General features: G+C 39.6%; 1 protein-coding gene and 2 long non-coding RNA genes across 3 annotated transcripts; 2 read left to right on the forward strand and 1 right to left on the reverse strand.

Moving 5' to 3' along the window:
• Positions 1-1,249: 1,249 nt before the first annotated feature.
• Positions 1,250-9,768, reverse strand: LOC122654361. The gene is made up of 3 exons (XR_006331897.1): positions 9,756-9,768; positions 8,352-8,354; positions 1,250-1,388 (listed from the first exon to the last, which is right to left on the reverse strand). It is a non-coding gene; the product is annotated as an uncharacterized LOC122654361 (long non-coding RNA).
• Positions 2,201-15,101, forward strand: LOC122654360. The gene is made up of 3 exons (XR_006331896.1): positions 2,201-2,275; positions 3,463-3,468; positions 15,091-15,101. It is a non-coding gene; the product is annotated as an uncharacterized LOC122654360 (long non-coding RNA).
• On the forward strand, positions 9,831-14,488 carry LOC122654358 (nucleolar protein 56-like). Its single transcript, XM_043848424.1, has 8 exons — positions 9,831-10,205; positions 10,645-10,859; positions 10,957-11,114; positions 11,357-11,544; positions 11,622-11,874; positions 12,393-12,541; positions 12,637-12,792; positions 14,025-14,488. Exons 1-8 carry the CDS (start codon positions 10,001-10,003, stop codon positions 14,384-14,386), a joined length of 1,686 nt encoding a protein of 561 aa, XP_043704359.1. The 5' UTR covers positions 9,831-10,000; the 3' UTR covers positions 14,387-14,488.
• Positions 15,102-16,933: the final 1,832 nt, after the last annotated feature.

Below are 16,933 nucleotides of genomic sequence, written 5' to 3' on the forward strand. Positions count from 1 at the left end.
AGACTCCATTTTCATGACTGTTTTGTTAAGGTTCTGTCTTTCTTCATAATCCACACTAAATGTGTCACTAGAAGACTAATAACATAACTTCATTGCTATCACCTCACCACCTTTTACTGTTTCTTTTATACATATAGTTCTTTTCTTCTCCTACTAAGCCTAATAGATGATTTCTGAATTATAGGGCTGTGATGGATACATTCATAGACAGCAGTGCCACCATCATCAGTGATTTCGAATTATAGGGTTGTGATGGATCCATTCTGTTTACAGGCTGAACAGATTGTATGTTTTTGCATGTATAGACTGGTGGTCCTAGCTAGGAAGTACATCTGGAAAGAACACAGTAAATTAATTAACAATACTTTATCCTGTGTCCCCTAATCAATGAGTACTTGATGGGTCTTTAGCTCAAATTGGTAGAGCACCGGAACATGAGCATGTTCCAAGGGGATGGTGGTTCAATCCACCAAGGCCCAATTTTTATTCAACTATTCATAGCATTGTCGTTATGACACTAATACACACAAGAACACAATTTTAATGGCATTTTCTAAATTTGGCATATTTTTATAATTACTTTGGTTATGTTAATGAGATATTTTAATATGCTAAGGTTGGTAAGAGAGAAAAGAATTTTACAAGTATTTTTTGGTGTAATTTAGAAGGAAATGGCGATATTATAATTAACATCAAATAGGGAAGAACAGTTTTACCAAACATCATTTTAATTACGAGCAGGTTCTTGAGACCGTTACCAAACAATGTCATTTTTGGTCTTAGAACGTCGTTCTAAACAAAGAACGCAAAAAGAACGTTCTAAACAAAGAACGCCCGTTCTTTGTTCAGACATTTACCAAACGTAGCCTAAGACTTCAAACAAAGTCTTGGTTCTCCGTAAATACAATTTTAAGACCATTTTACCCTTCCAATTAAAACAAGTGAACCACTCTTCCTTCCCCAATCGAAATAACTCACCACCACCGTTCAGCTCTACAACCCCTTTGCAACCGTCGTCAAAGTGCTCTTCAACCGACGAAGCTCGCAACCGTCATCGAAGTTGCAGATTTCATAGATCCGAAATGCTCTCAGGAATTCGACCAGATATCGAATTCTCACTGGAATCTCTCCTGTTAACAGATTATGTGGAAGAAACAACGCTTGTAAGCCCTTCAACTTTGTAATACCCATTGGTATTTCACCTGAAAATCGATTGTCAGAGAGGCCAAGAAGTACTAGATCAGATTTTTCTGTTGTTGTTGCAATTTTACTCGGTAGAAGACCAGAGAAATCGTTGGAACTCAGGTCCAGAACAAGTAGCTTCTCCGACAGTATGAATCTCGGCAAAATGTCATATTTCAAGCTATTGAAGGAGAGATTGAGCACCTCTAAACCTCGCAGAGATGAAATGCAGGTGGGAATCACTCTGACAATGGAGTTATTTGCGAGATTGAGGACTGTGAGCGAATCAACTGAAGTAGAGAAGCAAGGAATCCTTGAAACAATAAATAAATAAATAAATAAATAATAAAAGAGCTGAAATTGTATCTGGCGGAAGTCACTAGATTTGATTTGAACTTGGGTATGGAACTCACGATAGAAGACGATTCGGGAGGGGAGACTTCTCTCCAAATCTCAGACCCAATGGAGCATGCACCAAGGAATTCAAACTCTTTGATTAGGTCTGCAAGCATTGCCCAGAAATAGATTGGGAATGAAGCTTTAAGATTAAAAGAAATTAGGAAGAAGACGGGCAAGAAATAAGGAGCAACGTAAAGGGAGTAAGAGAGAGAGGGAGAGATTGATAAAAACGAAACCTCGGTAGACAAGATTATTTTGGCCTCATCTCTCTAAATCTGTTCTGTTTCTAACACCAAAAAACCAAAAGCCTGAAAATGGAAACCGCCCCTGGGTTTCTGTCTTCCCTTGTTTTTTCTCAAACATAAAACAAAATTTCCTATAAATACCCAATAAAACTCCCTCTGATTTGAAAGTAAACCAAAAACCCTCTCAAAACCATCTCCCTTTCTTTATGTATGTATTATCTGTCTCCAGATTCATTCCAGAATACAAAATGTTTAGCACCCTTCTTCTTCTTCTGTTCTACCCTCCAGCTGGTTTTTAGTTTGATTTTTTATCATTGGTCGTTGATTATGGAAACCAAGGTTGGTAACATCGATTTATGCAAACCTACCTTATAAACAGGGCCGAATCCACCCTCCCCAAGCTTGTGATCAGAGTGAAAATCTCTGGTTGCTGCAACTAGGGTTTCTAAGTTTCGAGTGGATTTTCCAAGGTTGTGGGTGAGTGTGGGGAAGAAGAAGGGTTTGTGAGTATTTTAATTGAAAGGGTAGATTAGGTATTTTGCCCACCAAAAAGGGCAGAATTGTCTTTTAAAAACTATTAAATGGTTGACATCACCACTTAACAGTTCTTAACTAACGGTATGGGGTATGTGTGGAATTAGTTTGGTAAAACAGTGGGTGGCGCTGATATTATGGTAGTTAGTGGGTGTACCTTAAAATATAGGCAAACCTCAGGAGGTGGCACTGATAATTTCCCATTTAAAAACTATCCATTTTGTATGCATTTTTGGCAATGTACTAATGGGTAAGACCGTAAGACCCCGAATTTAGATGTTGTGGATCATATTTAAGTATTGGTATCGGTGTCGTACTATCGCGGCCTTGCAAGTACCTAAAACTGATATTAATTAAGAGTCAATCAGGGGTTTTAAGTGGTTGATTTAGTCAATTTTGGTCGGGCTGAACCGTTTTTGGGGTGAGAATAGATGAATCTGAAACCAAACCAATAAGCGAAAGTTTGGTTTCAACCCGATTGAGTTCAGCTTATTTCGGTTCTCTTATTCGGTAGCTATCCGGTTTGCTCCATCTGTGGTTTGATTTACAATGTATATTATATATAAACATAATTATCGGAAAAGAAAAACATATTCTTTTATGGCTTTTGGGTTGGTATTGGTTTCTTATCAGTTTTATATAAGTTTCATAATGGTTTCGATCCGATTTTCCATTTTTGGTGAGTTTTCGATCGATTTGGTACTTTCCGGTTTTTAGCCAATTCCATACTATCCCAAACCAAAGTCGGCCCAATAAGGATTCGGTTTGATTCAATTTAAGCTTGTTTGGTCAATTTTGATCCCATGACGAATTCAATGTAGGGTTTGACACTCTAGATGATATGATCCCAATTCATCGTGAGTTTGGTTTTGATCCATGTTCTAATTCCAGTCCCAAATTTACAAGATTATGTTTGGAAGTTAAGAAAAGAAAAAAGAATTTTGTTAACAAAGATAAAAGATAAATAAATTATGGCACCATTAGATTTTTTGTTCTATTGTTCTTCTGTTATTATTATTTTTTTCTTGGCATCCGAACATAGCCCAAAGGAAGTATGCAAGCTCATGCATGCATGCCAAAACCAGCCACAACATGCAAGTAGACAAAAGTAGTCGTTGGGATTTTATAATTTGAATTTGACATCTCATTGCAACCTTGAAGCAATTATCAATCTCTCATCATCCAACAAACGACCAAAGAGCATTAAAACAAGTGGTGTTTGGACTTTGGAGTTTGGAATCGATGATATATATGGGATAAAATGCAGGGAGTTTGTGACGTGTGTAGAACCCCAAAATTGCATCCATGGGCTTTAAAAGGTATCAATAATTGATGAAGGTGTTGCCGTCCGTGTTGGGACTTGGGAGGATACATGAATACCCAGGCCGAGAATTTCCTTGACGCCCAAGGAATAACTTTAACACACGATCCAAGCCCGTCATTTTTTGGAAAAATTACATAATTAGTTACTTTTGGGTTTTCATTTATAAAATTGTCCATCCTATGCTTGAGTTAACAAAAATAGATAAAAACAAGTTTTTTTTTTTTGGGAATTGGGAGCTTTACATATATAGTTGATAGAAGGGGGGGGGGGGGATCGAACCGGGGAGGGGATATAAGATACCAGCCAAGAGACTTGAACTCGAGACCTCTTGGTGAGCATGAGCATGAAGCACACCACGCTCACCAATTGAGATAAAAACAAGTTTAGTTTTACAAAACTTGACAAAACAGTGATTCTCCTTCCTTCCTCGACAGTTCCCCTTTGAAAAAATCTCTTTTTTTTTCCTCTGTTACTTGGGGTAGCAGAGATAGGCGATGGCTAGGACAAGGGTAGGGTTGCAGGGAATGGAGGATGCCTGGGCGAGAAGGCAATGACAGGGGTAAAAATGTCTAAAAAAGTAAGTGTGGGAGGGAGAGACACTATTTTGTCAGTTTTGTAAACCTTAACTTGTTTTTGTCTATTTTTTGTTAACTCAAACATATGGTGGTCAGTTTTGTAAATGAAAACCCAAAAGTACCTAATCATGTAATTTTTTCCAAAAAATGACTAGCTTGGATTGTGTGTTAAAGTGATTCCTTGGGCGTCAAGGAAATTCTAGGCCTGGGTATTCATGTATCCTCCCAAGTCCCAACGGACGGCAACACCTCATTTTTTTCCCTCATGTAACACCATCCCCACAAGGGAGCGTGCCCTCATAACCAAGAGGAAAACCGTCCTATCACCACCACGTCAAGAGATATTCTGAGTGTCCCAACCGCTCTGATAATCGCTCTAGGTATAAATATTGACAAGAGGACCTAAGAAAGAGGATCTGATAACTCGTAATTTCTTACTGCTCTCCTGGACCTTTTGTTAGCCGAATCGACTTAGGCATCGGAGAGCCTTCTCGGTGTGATATACATTACGATTGAGCTCCTCTCCAGGGAGCCCAGAACACCCAGGGGGCATCCAGCCGTTGGGCTGTGCCGCACACACCCCTAGGTGTGCACCGAGATATGTGCGACATAGCCCAACCCTTGGATGCCGCCTGGACACTCCCTGGGCATTGAGCTCCCTGGAGAGGAGCCAGATCCTATACATTATCACCAAAGTCAAAATGGTAATTTTTCCCAATAAAATCCCAATATTTTGGTTACTAAGATTTTCTAATACACTACACCTAGGAGTGTATTTAAGATGTCCATCAATTTTCTTTTTTGCACGGCCGGACCTGCATTTAATGCAAACAAAAATTATCATAAAAACCCCTAGCCCCCTATAAGAGTGTCAGCTCTGCACTGATATAGTATACCGAAATCGAAATCATACGTATTACTGGTATCGAACTGAAACCGTACGGGTTGATACCCTTAGGCCCCCTGTTTGATTATACTTGGAGATTCCATTAATTTTAAAGTAAAAATAAATTCTCTTATGTGATAAGTGAACCTTTTCACAATTGGGATACAATTAGGTCATTGCACGGTGCCTGTGTGAGGAAGCACGGCGCAGCGAGGATCCAAATTGTGCCATTTTCCGAAGAAGTTAGGGATTCTTCAAATCATATTTCTACCATTACATTCTAGACTTATAAAAACACATTAAGAATCTCCTTTTAAAAAAAAATTCAGAAAGGAATGAGCAAAATAAAAATGAAGGAACAACCAAAACCTGTATGTCAATTGAGTCGTCGACGATGATCGATCAATATATTATTTATATCTTTGTAATAGTAGTGGCAGTGGAAGAGGAGAGATGGGCCAAATTGGGAGCAAGTATGGTTGTAGGGCACCAGTATTGTGATGACCCCAAAATTCTACTCCCAATAATTTGGGGGAAAAAGTAATGTTGTCGAGGAGATAGAGGAAGATGTAACCATTGATATTGATAAACACAGCGTCTGGACTATGAGGATGGAAGGCCACTAGAGTGATAGAAGGATTATATGGAGGACCACGATATGGGAATGAAAATGGTGGTGGAATACGGATTCTCACGGTACTACTATGTCTCAACCACCAACTACAGCTGTCTGAATGGTAAACCCATACCTTAATTGGCAGCGGCAGCAGCATGGCATAAAAAATTTCCAACGATCCCATTTGGAGTAGACCGTCACTAGACTCCCCTATGATGTCGAGGTACTCACCAAGGAATCCGCCGCCGAAGTGGTGGCAGGGAGGAGCTTTAATCATCTCTATTATATTATTATAGGGGTAGAGATGCGGCGGAGCATTATACACCATGATGCCACCACCCATGCAGATGCCCCCCATTTGATTACGAAAACAACTGGATGTCCAGTAAATGCTTCCTCTTATCACTGTCGTCTTGTGATACCTCACCAGCAGGTTTAACTCTAAGAAGAGGTTATACGTGTCCACACTGACACCCACCGTGGTTAACTCCCATATTCCCGTATCGGATGAGAAAGTCTCAATCTCAATAACCCTATTCTTCGTCTTCGTCTTCTTCTTCTTCTTATTGGATGGTAGAGGAGGCAATGCGGCCACCGCACGCACCACTCTGTATCTATCATAATAATAATCAGCGCAGACGGTGGCGTCGACTACGAGACCCATGCACGGTTGTAATTGACAGCTGAACGATTGCTGCTGCTGCTGCTGCTGTTGTTGTTTAGGTGAAGGAGGAAGTTGGTAATAGTCTTTGGAGAGAGGGTTGAAGATGTAATAGGTCGTCTTAATTAGGTCGTTGCGACAACAGAGAAAAAGGCCATTGGTAGAACAGATGCAGTACTCATTATCGGGAATTCTTCTCCTTCTTCTTGGAAAGGATGATGATACCAAACTCAAACTCTTGATGATATCATCTGACTCTGACTCTTCTATCAATGGTGATGGTGGTGTTGCGAAGAATGTCCAAATCGGACTACCAATATCCTCCCATGTATTTACAGAAAAGGGGAAATTTGTTAGGGTTTGGAAGAAGCCCAAGAGGCAACCGCCGCCGATGATATTACTTCTGCTGCTGCTTCTTAATCTGTTACGGAAAGAAGGGCGTGAGATAAGGTGGTACCACCTCTTTGATACACACTTGGATCTGAAGATTGATTTGAGTGGCAAACGAATTAGAATCTCCATAAGAATATCATCACTACTGCAACGTTCCACAACATCACCATCATCATCTCCGTCTTTTTCACTACTTCTGCTGCCACGCATGATGTAGTTCTTTGTTGTGAGAATGAATGAACGAAGATGGATAGAAAACTCGAGATAGCTAATAAGCTATTAGCGATGATGAACCTAACCAGAACCAGAACCAGAACCACCCTCTCAGCTATTTAAGAAGAGAGATGTACGTGATCAATTCCGTAAAAAAGGAAATCCTATTATTTAGGGATTGATTGTAGGAGTCCTGAACGATAACAATAAGAAATCGATATGGGGGCAAAGAGTCCTCCTACACTAACGAGAGGTTTCCTTGCAGACTCTTCTAATCTCAATAGGAATGTTTGTTATGGGAAATCCGGATCATCACCTTGATTTTGTTAACTTTTTTAGTGGGGCTTGGTTCGTGGGGTTCGTGCATAAGGGCAGCCTTTAATCTTCGATTACAATGTCTAATGCTTATTTATGCAAGGTTGAAAAGTAGCAATTCAGATCATCTACGCCCAGGTGCCCGAAGAGGCCTGTGCGGCCTACACTGGGCCGCACACGCAATGACCGCCTTACCCCCATTTGAGCAAGGAGTTTGGGCAGGGGTAAGGCGGTCTTTGCATGCGCAACTCAGTTTGCACCTCACAGGCCACTACGGGTAGGATGCCGTAGAGGATCTAGATCCGAAAAGTAATGGGTATAAGAAGAATTTTCAAGGGGTGCGTGTGGAATTATCAAAACCTTAGGGGTGCATGAGAAATATTGACTATATTTTAGGGGTATGTGTATTTAACCCTTTAGTTAATAAGAATTTTTATCATAAAAATAAAAAAAATGCAACCCTTCATCACATGCCCCATATTGGCCAATATGCCTGATCCATATCAATATCAACCGTGCCTCATATTGATACTTGCCTGGTCATGTATCGGTTCTAAATCTATTCAAAACATGTTTTTTTTTCCCACAAAACTAGGGGTGCTAGTTTGGCCAACCTGGCCCAGCCTGGGTCCTAACCGCACTTGGTCTGAGATACTTGGCCCTAAGAGTAGGTCAGGATTGGAAATTTCTGGCCGGGTTGGGTTGGGTCACGTTTGAGGTCTCAAGCTAAGCCCAGGCCAACCCTGTTTTAAGTTATACTATGAAATATATATTGATATACTATATACATTATAAAATTTTAACTGTCACACTATTTAGTTATATAATATATTATATATGAAGGGATGTGCATGGGCTCCATGCAGGCACACATCCCGGGGCATACCCAATAGCCCAATCGTTGGATGCCTTGCAAGAGAGGAGCCAACTCCGTTCAGCCATGGGATAAGACCCTTTGATTGAACCCATAAAGGGTAGTTTAGACATGTGTTAGTAGGGACGGTAGACTCACTGCTCCAAAAGTCAAATCATAAGCGTAATAAAAAACTTTTACGTATAGAATAAAAATTATCAATCCATGCAGTTACAATACTACTAGACATTCATATTCTCTGGAGTTTGACTACCTGCCCAATTAAACAGGTCTTTTATAAGGGCCTGAAGTTACATTACATGGGCCTAGGCTTAACAAATGGGCTGCCTTGGGTCTGGGCTGTCGTTAGCCGTCCCTTTAGCAACTCTGATCAAAAGCAAATATAAAGACACTTTTCCTTATTTGGTAGGGGAAATGTTCACTATACCGGGGGTGCAGGCTGCGCCCAGACACATGGGGATGGGCGCAATGACCACCATACTCTCTTGAGTGGTAGGTTCATATGTTTGTGCGTAGTCTACGCTACGGCACAGAGAACATGAGCCCTTTTGGTAGATATAAAGCATACGAGAAACGACTATCAGGTTGTGTAGCATACATTAGAACCTCCCTATATCCCTGTCCTTCTCTCCTCCTCCTATGAAGTGACGATATATCTGCCCCTATTGTGGGAGGAGAGATAGACACAAAAAGGTGTTAGTGTACACAACGCATTCGGACAAGAAATTCAATTCCTACATACAGTTAAGTTGAATATGTTCTGACCTCAAAGTGAAGCATGTGATTTGATTAAAGAGATGTTACCCATTTTTCAGTGAAAACCTATCAATTTACCTTGCTTGTTTGTTTTATGGTAAAGTTTTTTAAATAATAGTTTAGAAATTTTCATGTAATTTATTTTTTCAAAATCCTATTTTATAATAAAATTTTCTTTTCCACCTTTCTACATGAAAACAAACAGAGTTGTTCAATGTATATTTGAAGTTCTTACTTTCTTTTATTTTTTTAATATCAATATACGATATTGATACCATCAATCCATATCAAGATCAGCATCCACTTATATCATATATATGTATCGATCAATACAATGCTGATACCTAAATCCATGAGATCAATATACCACATAAATGTAATAATTATTCGGCTTAATTCTTAGATTCATGATTATATCTCTAAAATTCACTTTAGAACTTGTACTTTTCTTTGTATTTTTGGGGAGATTAACAACGTGGCTGACTCCTGGATTCGAAAGACGATCTCCTTAACAGCAAGGATTGACTGGCCAAATTCCACTCATTGGTTGTTTGATCTTTGTAAGACTAACTCTTTGCGCTTTTCCTCGCCCTTAATTGAGATTCTTTCTACCCAAAAAAAAAACAAAGATTATATCTCTAAAATGCGTCATCGTCGTATATATTATATGATAATACATAATCGAAGGGGAGGATCATGACATAAATTTGACAGTTATTTCAGATTTTTTATTCCATTTGATTTCTACTTCATTAAAATAAAGTGTAAAAATCAAATCAAACAATTTCCCAAATACAAATCACTCCATGAAATAAACAATCCCCGGCTCCCCGGTTTCAATTCAAAAAGGACTAAAACTCTAAACCTCACCTAAAAATGCTCGAGTTGCATGAGTAACTTCCAAAATCATAGAAAGGGAACCAGAGAGCTCAGAGGGGAAAGGAAAGACAAGAGTCCCCGAAAGCTCCTCCCCTAGTTGCTTTTCGAGTTCAAGGCCTTTGAACCCCTGTCTCTGTATTCATTTTTCATGGCGTTGTATCTTCTCTACGAATCGGCATCTGGTTATGCTCTTTTTCTAGGTCATGGCATCGATGAAATTGGGCAGAACACTGAAGCTGTTCGGAGCTCTGTTCTTGATCTTAATCGCTTCGGGAAAGTTGTGAAGCTCTTAGCTTTTAATCCGTTTGACTCTGCCCTCGATGCTCTCAACCAGGTTAATGCTGTTTCTGAAGGTGAGACAGTTGAGCTCGCTCTTCATGTGTTCTTTCTGATTTAATAGGCTTTGAACTTGTTATGGTGGAACGGTCTTGTTTGTTGTACTTTAAGGTTCTATTAACTTATTATCATGCACCTCAAAATTTCTCAGTGGTTCTACTTTTGACAGACATTATCGTAAAAAATTTGTATGAAGTTCAAATGCGAACTGATATTTGTTTTCTTACGTCCTTGGTAAGATTTTTGAAGTAAATCTTTTCGTATATAGCTGCAATTTTTGCTGGTGCCTTCGCTGAGTTTCGTAGTGGCTAATGCTTGTTTGTGTGTGATCTAGCATTTCATTGTGGTTCCATTGGCTCTGAACACTTTGTGAAAAGGCTGTGCCTATAGGACAGTTTTGACGCTTTATGCTGAAAGTGTGAATGTTTGATATTTTGTGTTTTGCTGGGGTTTCAGGGCTTATGACTGAGGAGCTGAGGAACTTTTTGGCGCTGAATCTCCCAAAAATCAAGGAAAGTAAAAAGCCTAAATTCAGTGTCGGAGTTTCGGAGCCAAAGATTGGGTCACATATTTTTGAAGAGACTAAAATTCCTTGCCAAAGCAACGAGTTTGTTCTTGAACTTCTTCGTGGTGTGCGGTTACACTTTGATAGGTTTATCAAGGACCTCAAGGTTTAACTTGCATAAGCTGGTTCTTCATTTTCGTTTGCGTTTGATGATTTTTATTCAGTGTTCTTATATTATTTTATCTGCTTTTCCCATTTTATAGCCTGGTGATTTGGAAAAAGCTCAGCTTGGTTTGGGACACAGTTACAGCCGAGCTAAGGTCAAATTCAATGTCAACAGAGTTGATAATATGGTTATTCAGGCCATCTTCCTGCTTGATACTCTTGATAAAGATATTAACTCCTTCTCCATGAGAGTCAGGTTTTGTAGATGTTCTTTCATTGTTACATTCTGATTTTGCCTTGGCCTGCCTTTTGTTTGGATTTCTTAGGGCAACAGAACCATTTTAATTGTCATTTTATTAGAGCCAATTAAATTTGTCCTCTTTCACATGGAAACCAATGGTATTTCGTGTGTTTATTTCTTTGGAAAACTAGTGGCATTGTGTGTATTTGTTTCCTCCATCATTTCCTCATTTGATTCTTTTGAGTTAATTTCTGTAGGGAATGGTATTCCTGGCATTTCCCTGAGCTTGTTAAGATTGTCAATGACAACTACCTCTATGCAAAGGTTTCAAAATTTGTCGAGGATAAATCACAATTATCCGAGGACAAAATCCCTGCCTTAGCCGACATAGTAGGAGATGAAGATAAAGCTAAGGAGATTGTTGAAGCTTCCAAATCATCTATGGGTAAAACTCATGAATTATTTCATATGGGAAGGCAACATCCTATATTCTATTCATCCTGTGGTTTTAACTGTTTGCAGGACAGGATTTATCTCCAATTGACTTGATTAATGTCCAGCAATTCGCCCAGAGGGTAATGGATCTCTCTGAGTACAGGAAGAAGCTTTATGACTATCTGGTTACAAAAATGAATGACATTGCACCAAATTTGGCTGCGCTGATTGGTGAAGTTGTTGGTGCCCGTTTGATTTCTCATGCTGGTAGTCTCACAAACTTGGCCAAGTGCCCTTCTTCTACCCTTCAGATCCTTGGTGCAGAGAAGGCACTATTCAGGTAGTTACTCTATAACACTTACTTTGGGCTTCCTATTCTAAGAAGATCTTTCCCCCTTTGGTATATGATGGGCACCAATGTTTGCAATTATTGCATTGTAGCTGTTAAATTTTGGAAATAGGAAAGCACTTGATGTCGTAAATCCTATAATACCTGATTAATGTGACGTTAATATCCACCAGTGCCATTAGTGGTCTCCTCCCACAATTTTGTACAATTGCCCTTTGATCTTGCTTTGAAGGCCAGTGGAACTACTAGTTTTGGATTCTGGATGTGTGAAATCCCTTAGTTCAGATATAGTAATGTACTTTTACTCTTGCACTTTTTTCTCTCTTGGAGTGGGGAGGGGGGGGGGAGAGAACATACTTTTTCATGTTTGCGCAGCTGATAGCCAAGTTCCATTTACTCCTGAAAGTTGATTGTGCCAACTGCCAATTAGAGATCTTGGGTTGTTTCTGTTTTTAAATTATTTCCCTAACTTCTTATATTACAATTCCTCTTACTATTTATGCCTACAGGGCATTAAAAACCCGGGGAAATACACCAAAGTATGGCCTAATTTTCCATTCATCTTTCATTGGGCGAGCATCTGCAAAGAACAAGGGCCGAATGGCGCGTTATCTTGCAAACAAGTGTTCCATTGCATCTCGTATTGACTGTTTCTCAGGTAGCTCATCGTTGTTTGATTTGCATATTCTTCTTTCTCTGTCAAATCATGGTATGCTTGTTAGGTCAGACAGTTTTTTCATCTTGTGAATACAGAAACAAGCACCACTGTATTTGGAGAGAAGTTGCGTGGGCAAGTTGAAGAAAGACTGGACTTCTATGACAAAGGAGTCGCACCTTGCAAAAATATTGATGTCATGAAAGCAGCTATTGAGAGTATCCAAAACAAAGGTGGGGCGGTCACCGAAGATGGTGAGAAAGGCTTTTCTTTCCAAATTTATAGTATGTGCTTACTAATGTTCAAATGTGAATCAGTTAATAGAATTTTGTGCTTTTGGATGATCTGAGTACAAGTTGTCCTCTATGTATTTACTGCTATATAGATTATAGAGAATATATGATGCTTTCTTTAGCATTATCGTGGGGGGGGAGAAGAAAATAGAATTGCTTACTAGGCATCCACCCTCCTTGCTGATGCCTACCATTTCATTCATTTGAACTTTTGATCAGTGGGCAACTGTTGGGTAAATTGTAACATTAAAAAATGGTCGCTGTATGAGATACCTGGATGTTCTAGGACAATAAAAATTTCTCTGATCGGGTGGTCTATCCATCTAATATAAGTTACTCATTTTGACACGAACTTAGTTGGGGTCGCTTGGCTAGTTTACTGTTACCGCTACACACATAGACGGGTTAGGTTTTAGGCCCCTTAGCTGTGCTCGAGTAGAAGGGACCTGTGTGTGTGCGTGTTGGGGGTGCTCGGTTTGATGCCATGGCTAACCTGAAACATACCCCGACTTGGGACCTGAATCCAAAGAAAACCCAAACCCCATATATATTTTTAAGTCTATACGGTTGAATTGGCATAGGTAAACTATAATCATATTATGATAATGATGGTAAGAGTATTTTTCTGGTTCTGAGCATAATGTGGTTAATTACATAGTATCTATATTCTGGGAAGATGCTCACCTCCTGACATCATGGTAAATGTGACACTACATTTTGAGTTATTACCTCAAAGCCTTTTAAGATGTTTCTTAAACCCAAGAAACCCACTGGAGACCAACCCAGCTCAAGTCCAGCCTTTAATATCTGAGATCTGTGTCGGGTTTGAACTATTTTGCTTGGTTTTGGCCGGGACTAACCAAGCATGTGCTAGAGCTAGGCTTGCTCCTCCCCTTAGCCCACCAATGCACCCTCTAAACCCTCCAAAAGTAAGAGAAAAAGGGGGGGGGGGGGGGAGGAGATTTTCACTCCCCATGTTTCGATCTTCCATATGAAGATAATTTGGTTGATAGGATCACCTGATCATGTTGGTCTTGGTTATAACAACAGCCAGGTGACATGAGCACTAGGCTGTACTACCTGTTAGGATGCCTTAATTATCTTTGCTGTTTGTTCCTCTTATCTACCGGGCACTTGGAGCTTGGCTCCTTTCCTTTGACCTTTTTCTTATTGTGGCTGACTTATGTCTGCAGATGGAGAGAAGAATGAGAATACAGAAGTTTCTGCAAAGAAAAGCAAGAAGAGGAAATCCAAAGGTGAGAATGGTGTGAATGGTGAGCCGATGGATGTTGAGGAACCTCAAGCTGTTACAAATGGACTGACTTCCAAGGAGCAAGAGATGGAAAAGAAGAAGAAGGAGGAGAAACGTAAGCTAGCACAGGAGCTGGGGCAGACTGAGGCTCCTGATAATTTGGATGGCGTGAATGGGTTTGTTCAAGAACAGGATGGGACAACGAAGAAGAAGAAGAAAAACAAGGATGTAGATGGAGAGGACTTACAGACAGCTAGTGAAGTTAAGAAGAAAAAGAAGAAATCAAAAGGAGAAGATGATTGATCAATAAACTTGTTTATTGTCACAAGTTTGAGTATAAAACTTTGTATTGGTTACTGCACTCAGGTTCTAAATTAGAATTTTGGATTAAATAGTTTGTTTTTTGATTTTCTTCTTTACACATGGATGGAACTATGTTTTACCAGATAATGGAAAAAGTGTGGATGGATGGACGAGGAGGGCTTCAACTTAATTAAAATATTACATGAGGTAGTGCTATTGATTTAAGTTTGTGTTTACATGTTATCAATATAATCATCTATTAATCTGGAAAGTTTCAATCTAATTCTATATGGGATATGAAATGGAGAAAATAGTTGACATTTCAATCAATCTATGGGTTATGGTCCAGTCCATGATGCCCATAAATTAATTGATTAGTCCATAACTGTAGCCCAAGGCCTATTTGAAATTCATTACCCAAGGGCCCAACTGAATTATTTCGAATTTTGATCATAAATTACAGTTCTAAACTTCAAATTCAATTGATATGCTTTGCAGCTTTGCCTTATAGGGTGTCAATTGGTTGGTTCAGTCTGGTTTTGGTCCAGTCAGCAGAAGTTTGGATCTGTCTTTAATTGGGTTACTTTATTGGCTCTTATTGGCCTGTTACCGGTTCGCTTCCAGTATTCCATATATTTCCAGTTTTGGTTTCTAGAAGTTTTATAAAATCCCAGCCCGAGCCAAACTGGTAGAATTTGGTTCAGTTGGTTCTGTTTCTAAAAGGTTGGCTTTTTTAGTCCGGCTAGTTTGGGCTGGAATTCGACGCCCCTAACTCACTCATTCGCCTATTAAGTCGTGAACTTTTAAGATAAGCTCATCACCCTCTCTTGACAAACCCCACAAAGTTGGCGGATTTTAACCTAGGTCCATGCACTCAGTATTTGCAGACTTTACCTCAAGACCAAGGGTCACGCTTTTAGGTATCGATACGGGATCGTCCGTATCAATGGATTTGTATTGGTATCAACCAAGATGGTATTGATAAAAAAGGGACTGCTTTTTGAATTTTTACTCGAGTCGAACCCCGATACGGTCTAATCTGTATTGGTATTGGTGGTGACCGATACTGATGCACTAAACCCTGCCAATGAGGGTGGCACCTCAACCACCCTACTCGTTGCCAGCTCTATTCTCTAACTTTCCAGGTCCGGCTTAGCAAACCTGAACATTATTATTCAAGGTCGGGCTTGATCTGAGAATTTTCCAACCCAGCTTTATAGTGGGTGTTCTTAATTTCTTACGGGTATCTGTCAAACCCATCTGTTCATAGCCCAAACCCTAATGGTGCCTAAGCCATAGGGCCTTCCTCTAATGTCCCATCACCAATTCTGAGGACAAATATAGTTTAGGTCAATTGGGCTAAGGTCTAGTGTTGAGTACACGAGATCAAGCTTACACGCTACATATTGCCCTGGTGGTTCGCTATTCCCTTAGGAGATCTGCGTCAGGAGGTTGATCAATGGTTCAAGTCTCCTTAGTGACACCTAGTCCATACTTATTTACTTTCCAGGAATTGGAGCCTATGGGTACCATATTTGACCCATTGTGGGTCTTCTCTATGCCTCCTTGTAGGGCTTTGATGGAGTTGATGGCCGGTCAACCCTTGAATTGCACCTAAAAAACAAAAAGAATATAAGGCCCATAAGGTTTACAACTTGAAGAAGAAAAGCACTGGTCCTCCTCTCCTCAAGTTCCTTTCCTCAACATTTCCTTGGATGGTGATTCATTAATTATTACTATCCATGGGTTTAATACCCATACCATATAAGCAAGAGATTTTATTCTAGATGTTCCAACAAAGAGTAAGCTTTTTCATTTCTTCTCCTAGGTTTTTTCTGCTTTCTTGGTTTCATCTCTTTAAGGAAGATAAAAGGACCACTTCATGTAACTTGTTCATCACTCTTTCTTAAAAGAGGGAAGAAGCCATGGTTTGAACTTTGAATTGAAGATGGCTTACCACATAACTACCGTCCACCTGATGCCATCTGATAGCAGATGGATCAGCATATAAGGAGTGTTTTTGTAATTTACCAAGGAAAAAGAAAGACAGGATACTCATAATACATACCCTCTCACAAAGATTGACACTTTCTATTCTCATTAAAGATGTAGGTCTCTATAACATTTAACGACACCCACCAAATTTAGAGTTTCAAGAATCAAGATTAGATCGAAGCCATTAAAATACCGATTCCAAGGTCGATCTAAACCAATCCAGACCAATTCCAAGCCAAATTGATTCCATGTTTTTAAACCCTAATTGAATTCTGCTCTCACTCCAACATATTGGTTTGACATGTAAGATGCCAATAGAAGTGAGCATCATATCAATCCCACATCAATAAATAAAAGGTACAGATTTTTTCTAATGATTTCCTAGGAAACATAGAAGAATTTTATTTGCTTGAATTTTGGGAACTTTGAGAAACAAGCAACTCTGAGTGGTGGGGTTTGATGGAGACATAAGTCACTCTTTTCTCATCCCCTTAGAGGCAACAACTTCCTTATGATTGTTATTTGTATTTAATTAGGATTCCTCCCTTTTTC

Source organism: Telopea speciosissima, chromosome 3 (genome assembly GCF_018873765.1).
Source record: "Telopea speciosissima isolate NSW1024214 ecotype Mountain lineage chromosome 3, Tspe_v1, whole genome shotgun sequence".
NCBI lineage: Eukaryota > Viridiplantae > Streptophyta > Magnoliopsida > Proteales > Proteaceae > Telopea > Telopea speciosissima.

Coding starts and splice junctions, on each gene's coding strand:
- LOC122654358 (XM_043848424.1), top strand. CDS start 10,001: ATGGCGTTGTATCTTCTCTACGAATCGGCATCTGGTTATGCTCTTTTT. Junction 11,545..11,621: donor AGCTTCCAAATCATCTATGG/GTAAAACTCATG, acceptor AACTGTTTGCAG/GACAGGATTTATCTCCAATT. Junction 12,793..14,024: donor TGGGGCGGTCACCGAAGATG/GTGAGAAAGGCT, acceptor TTATGTCTGCAG/ATGGAGAGAAGAATGAGAAT.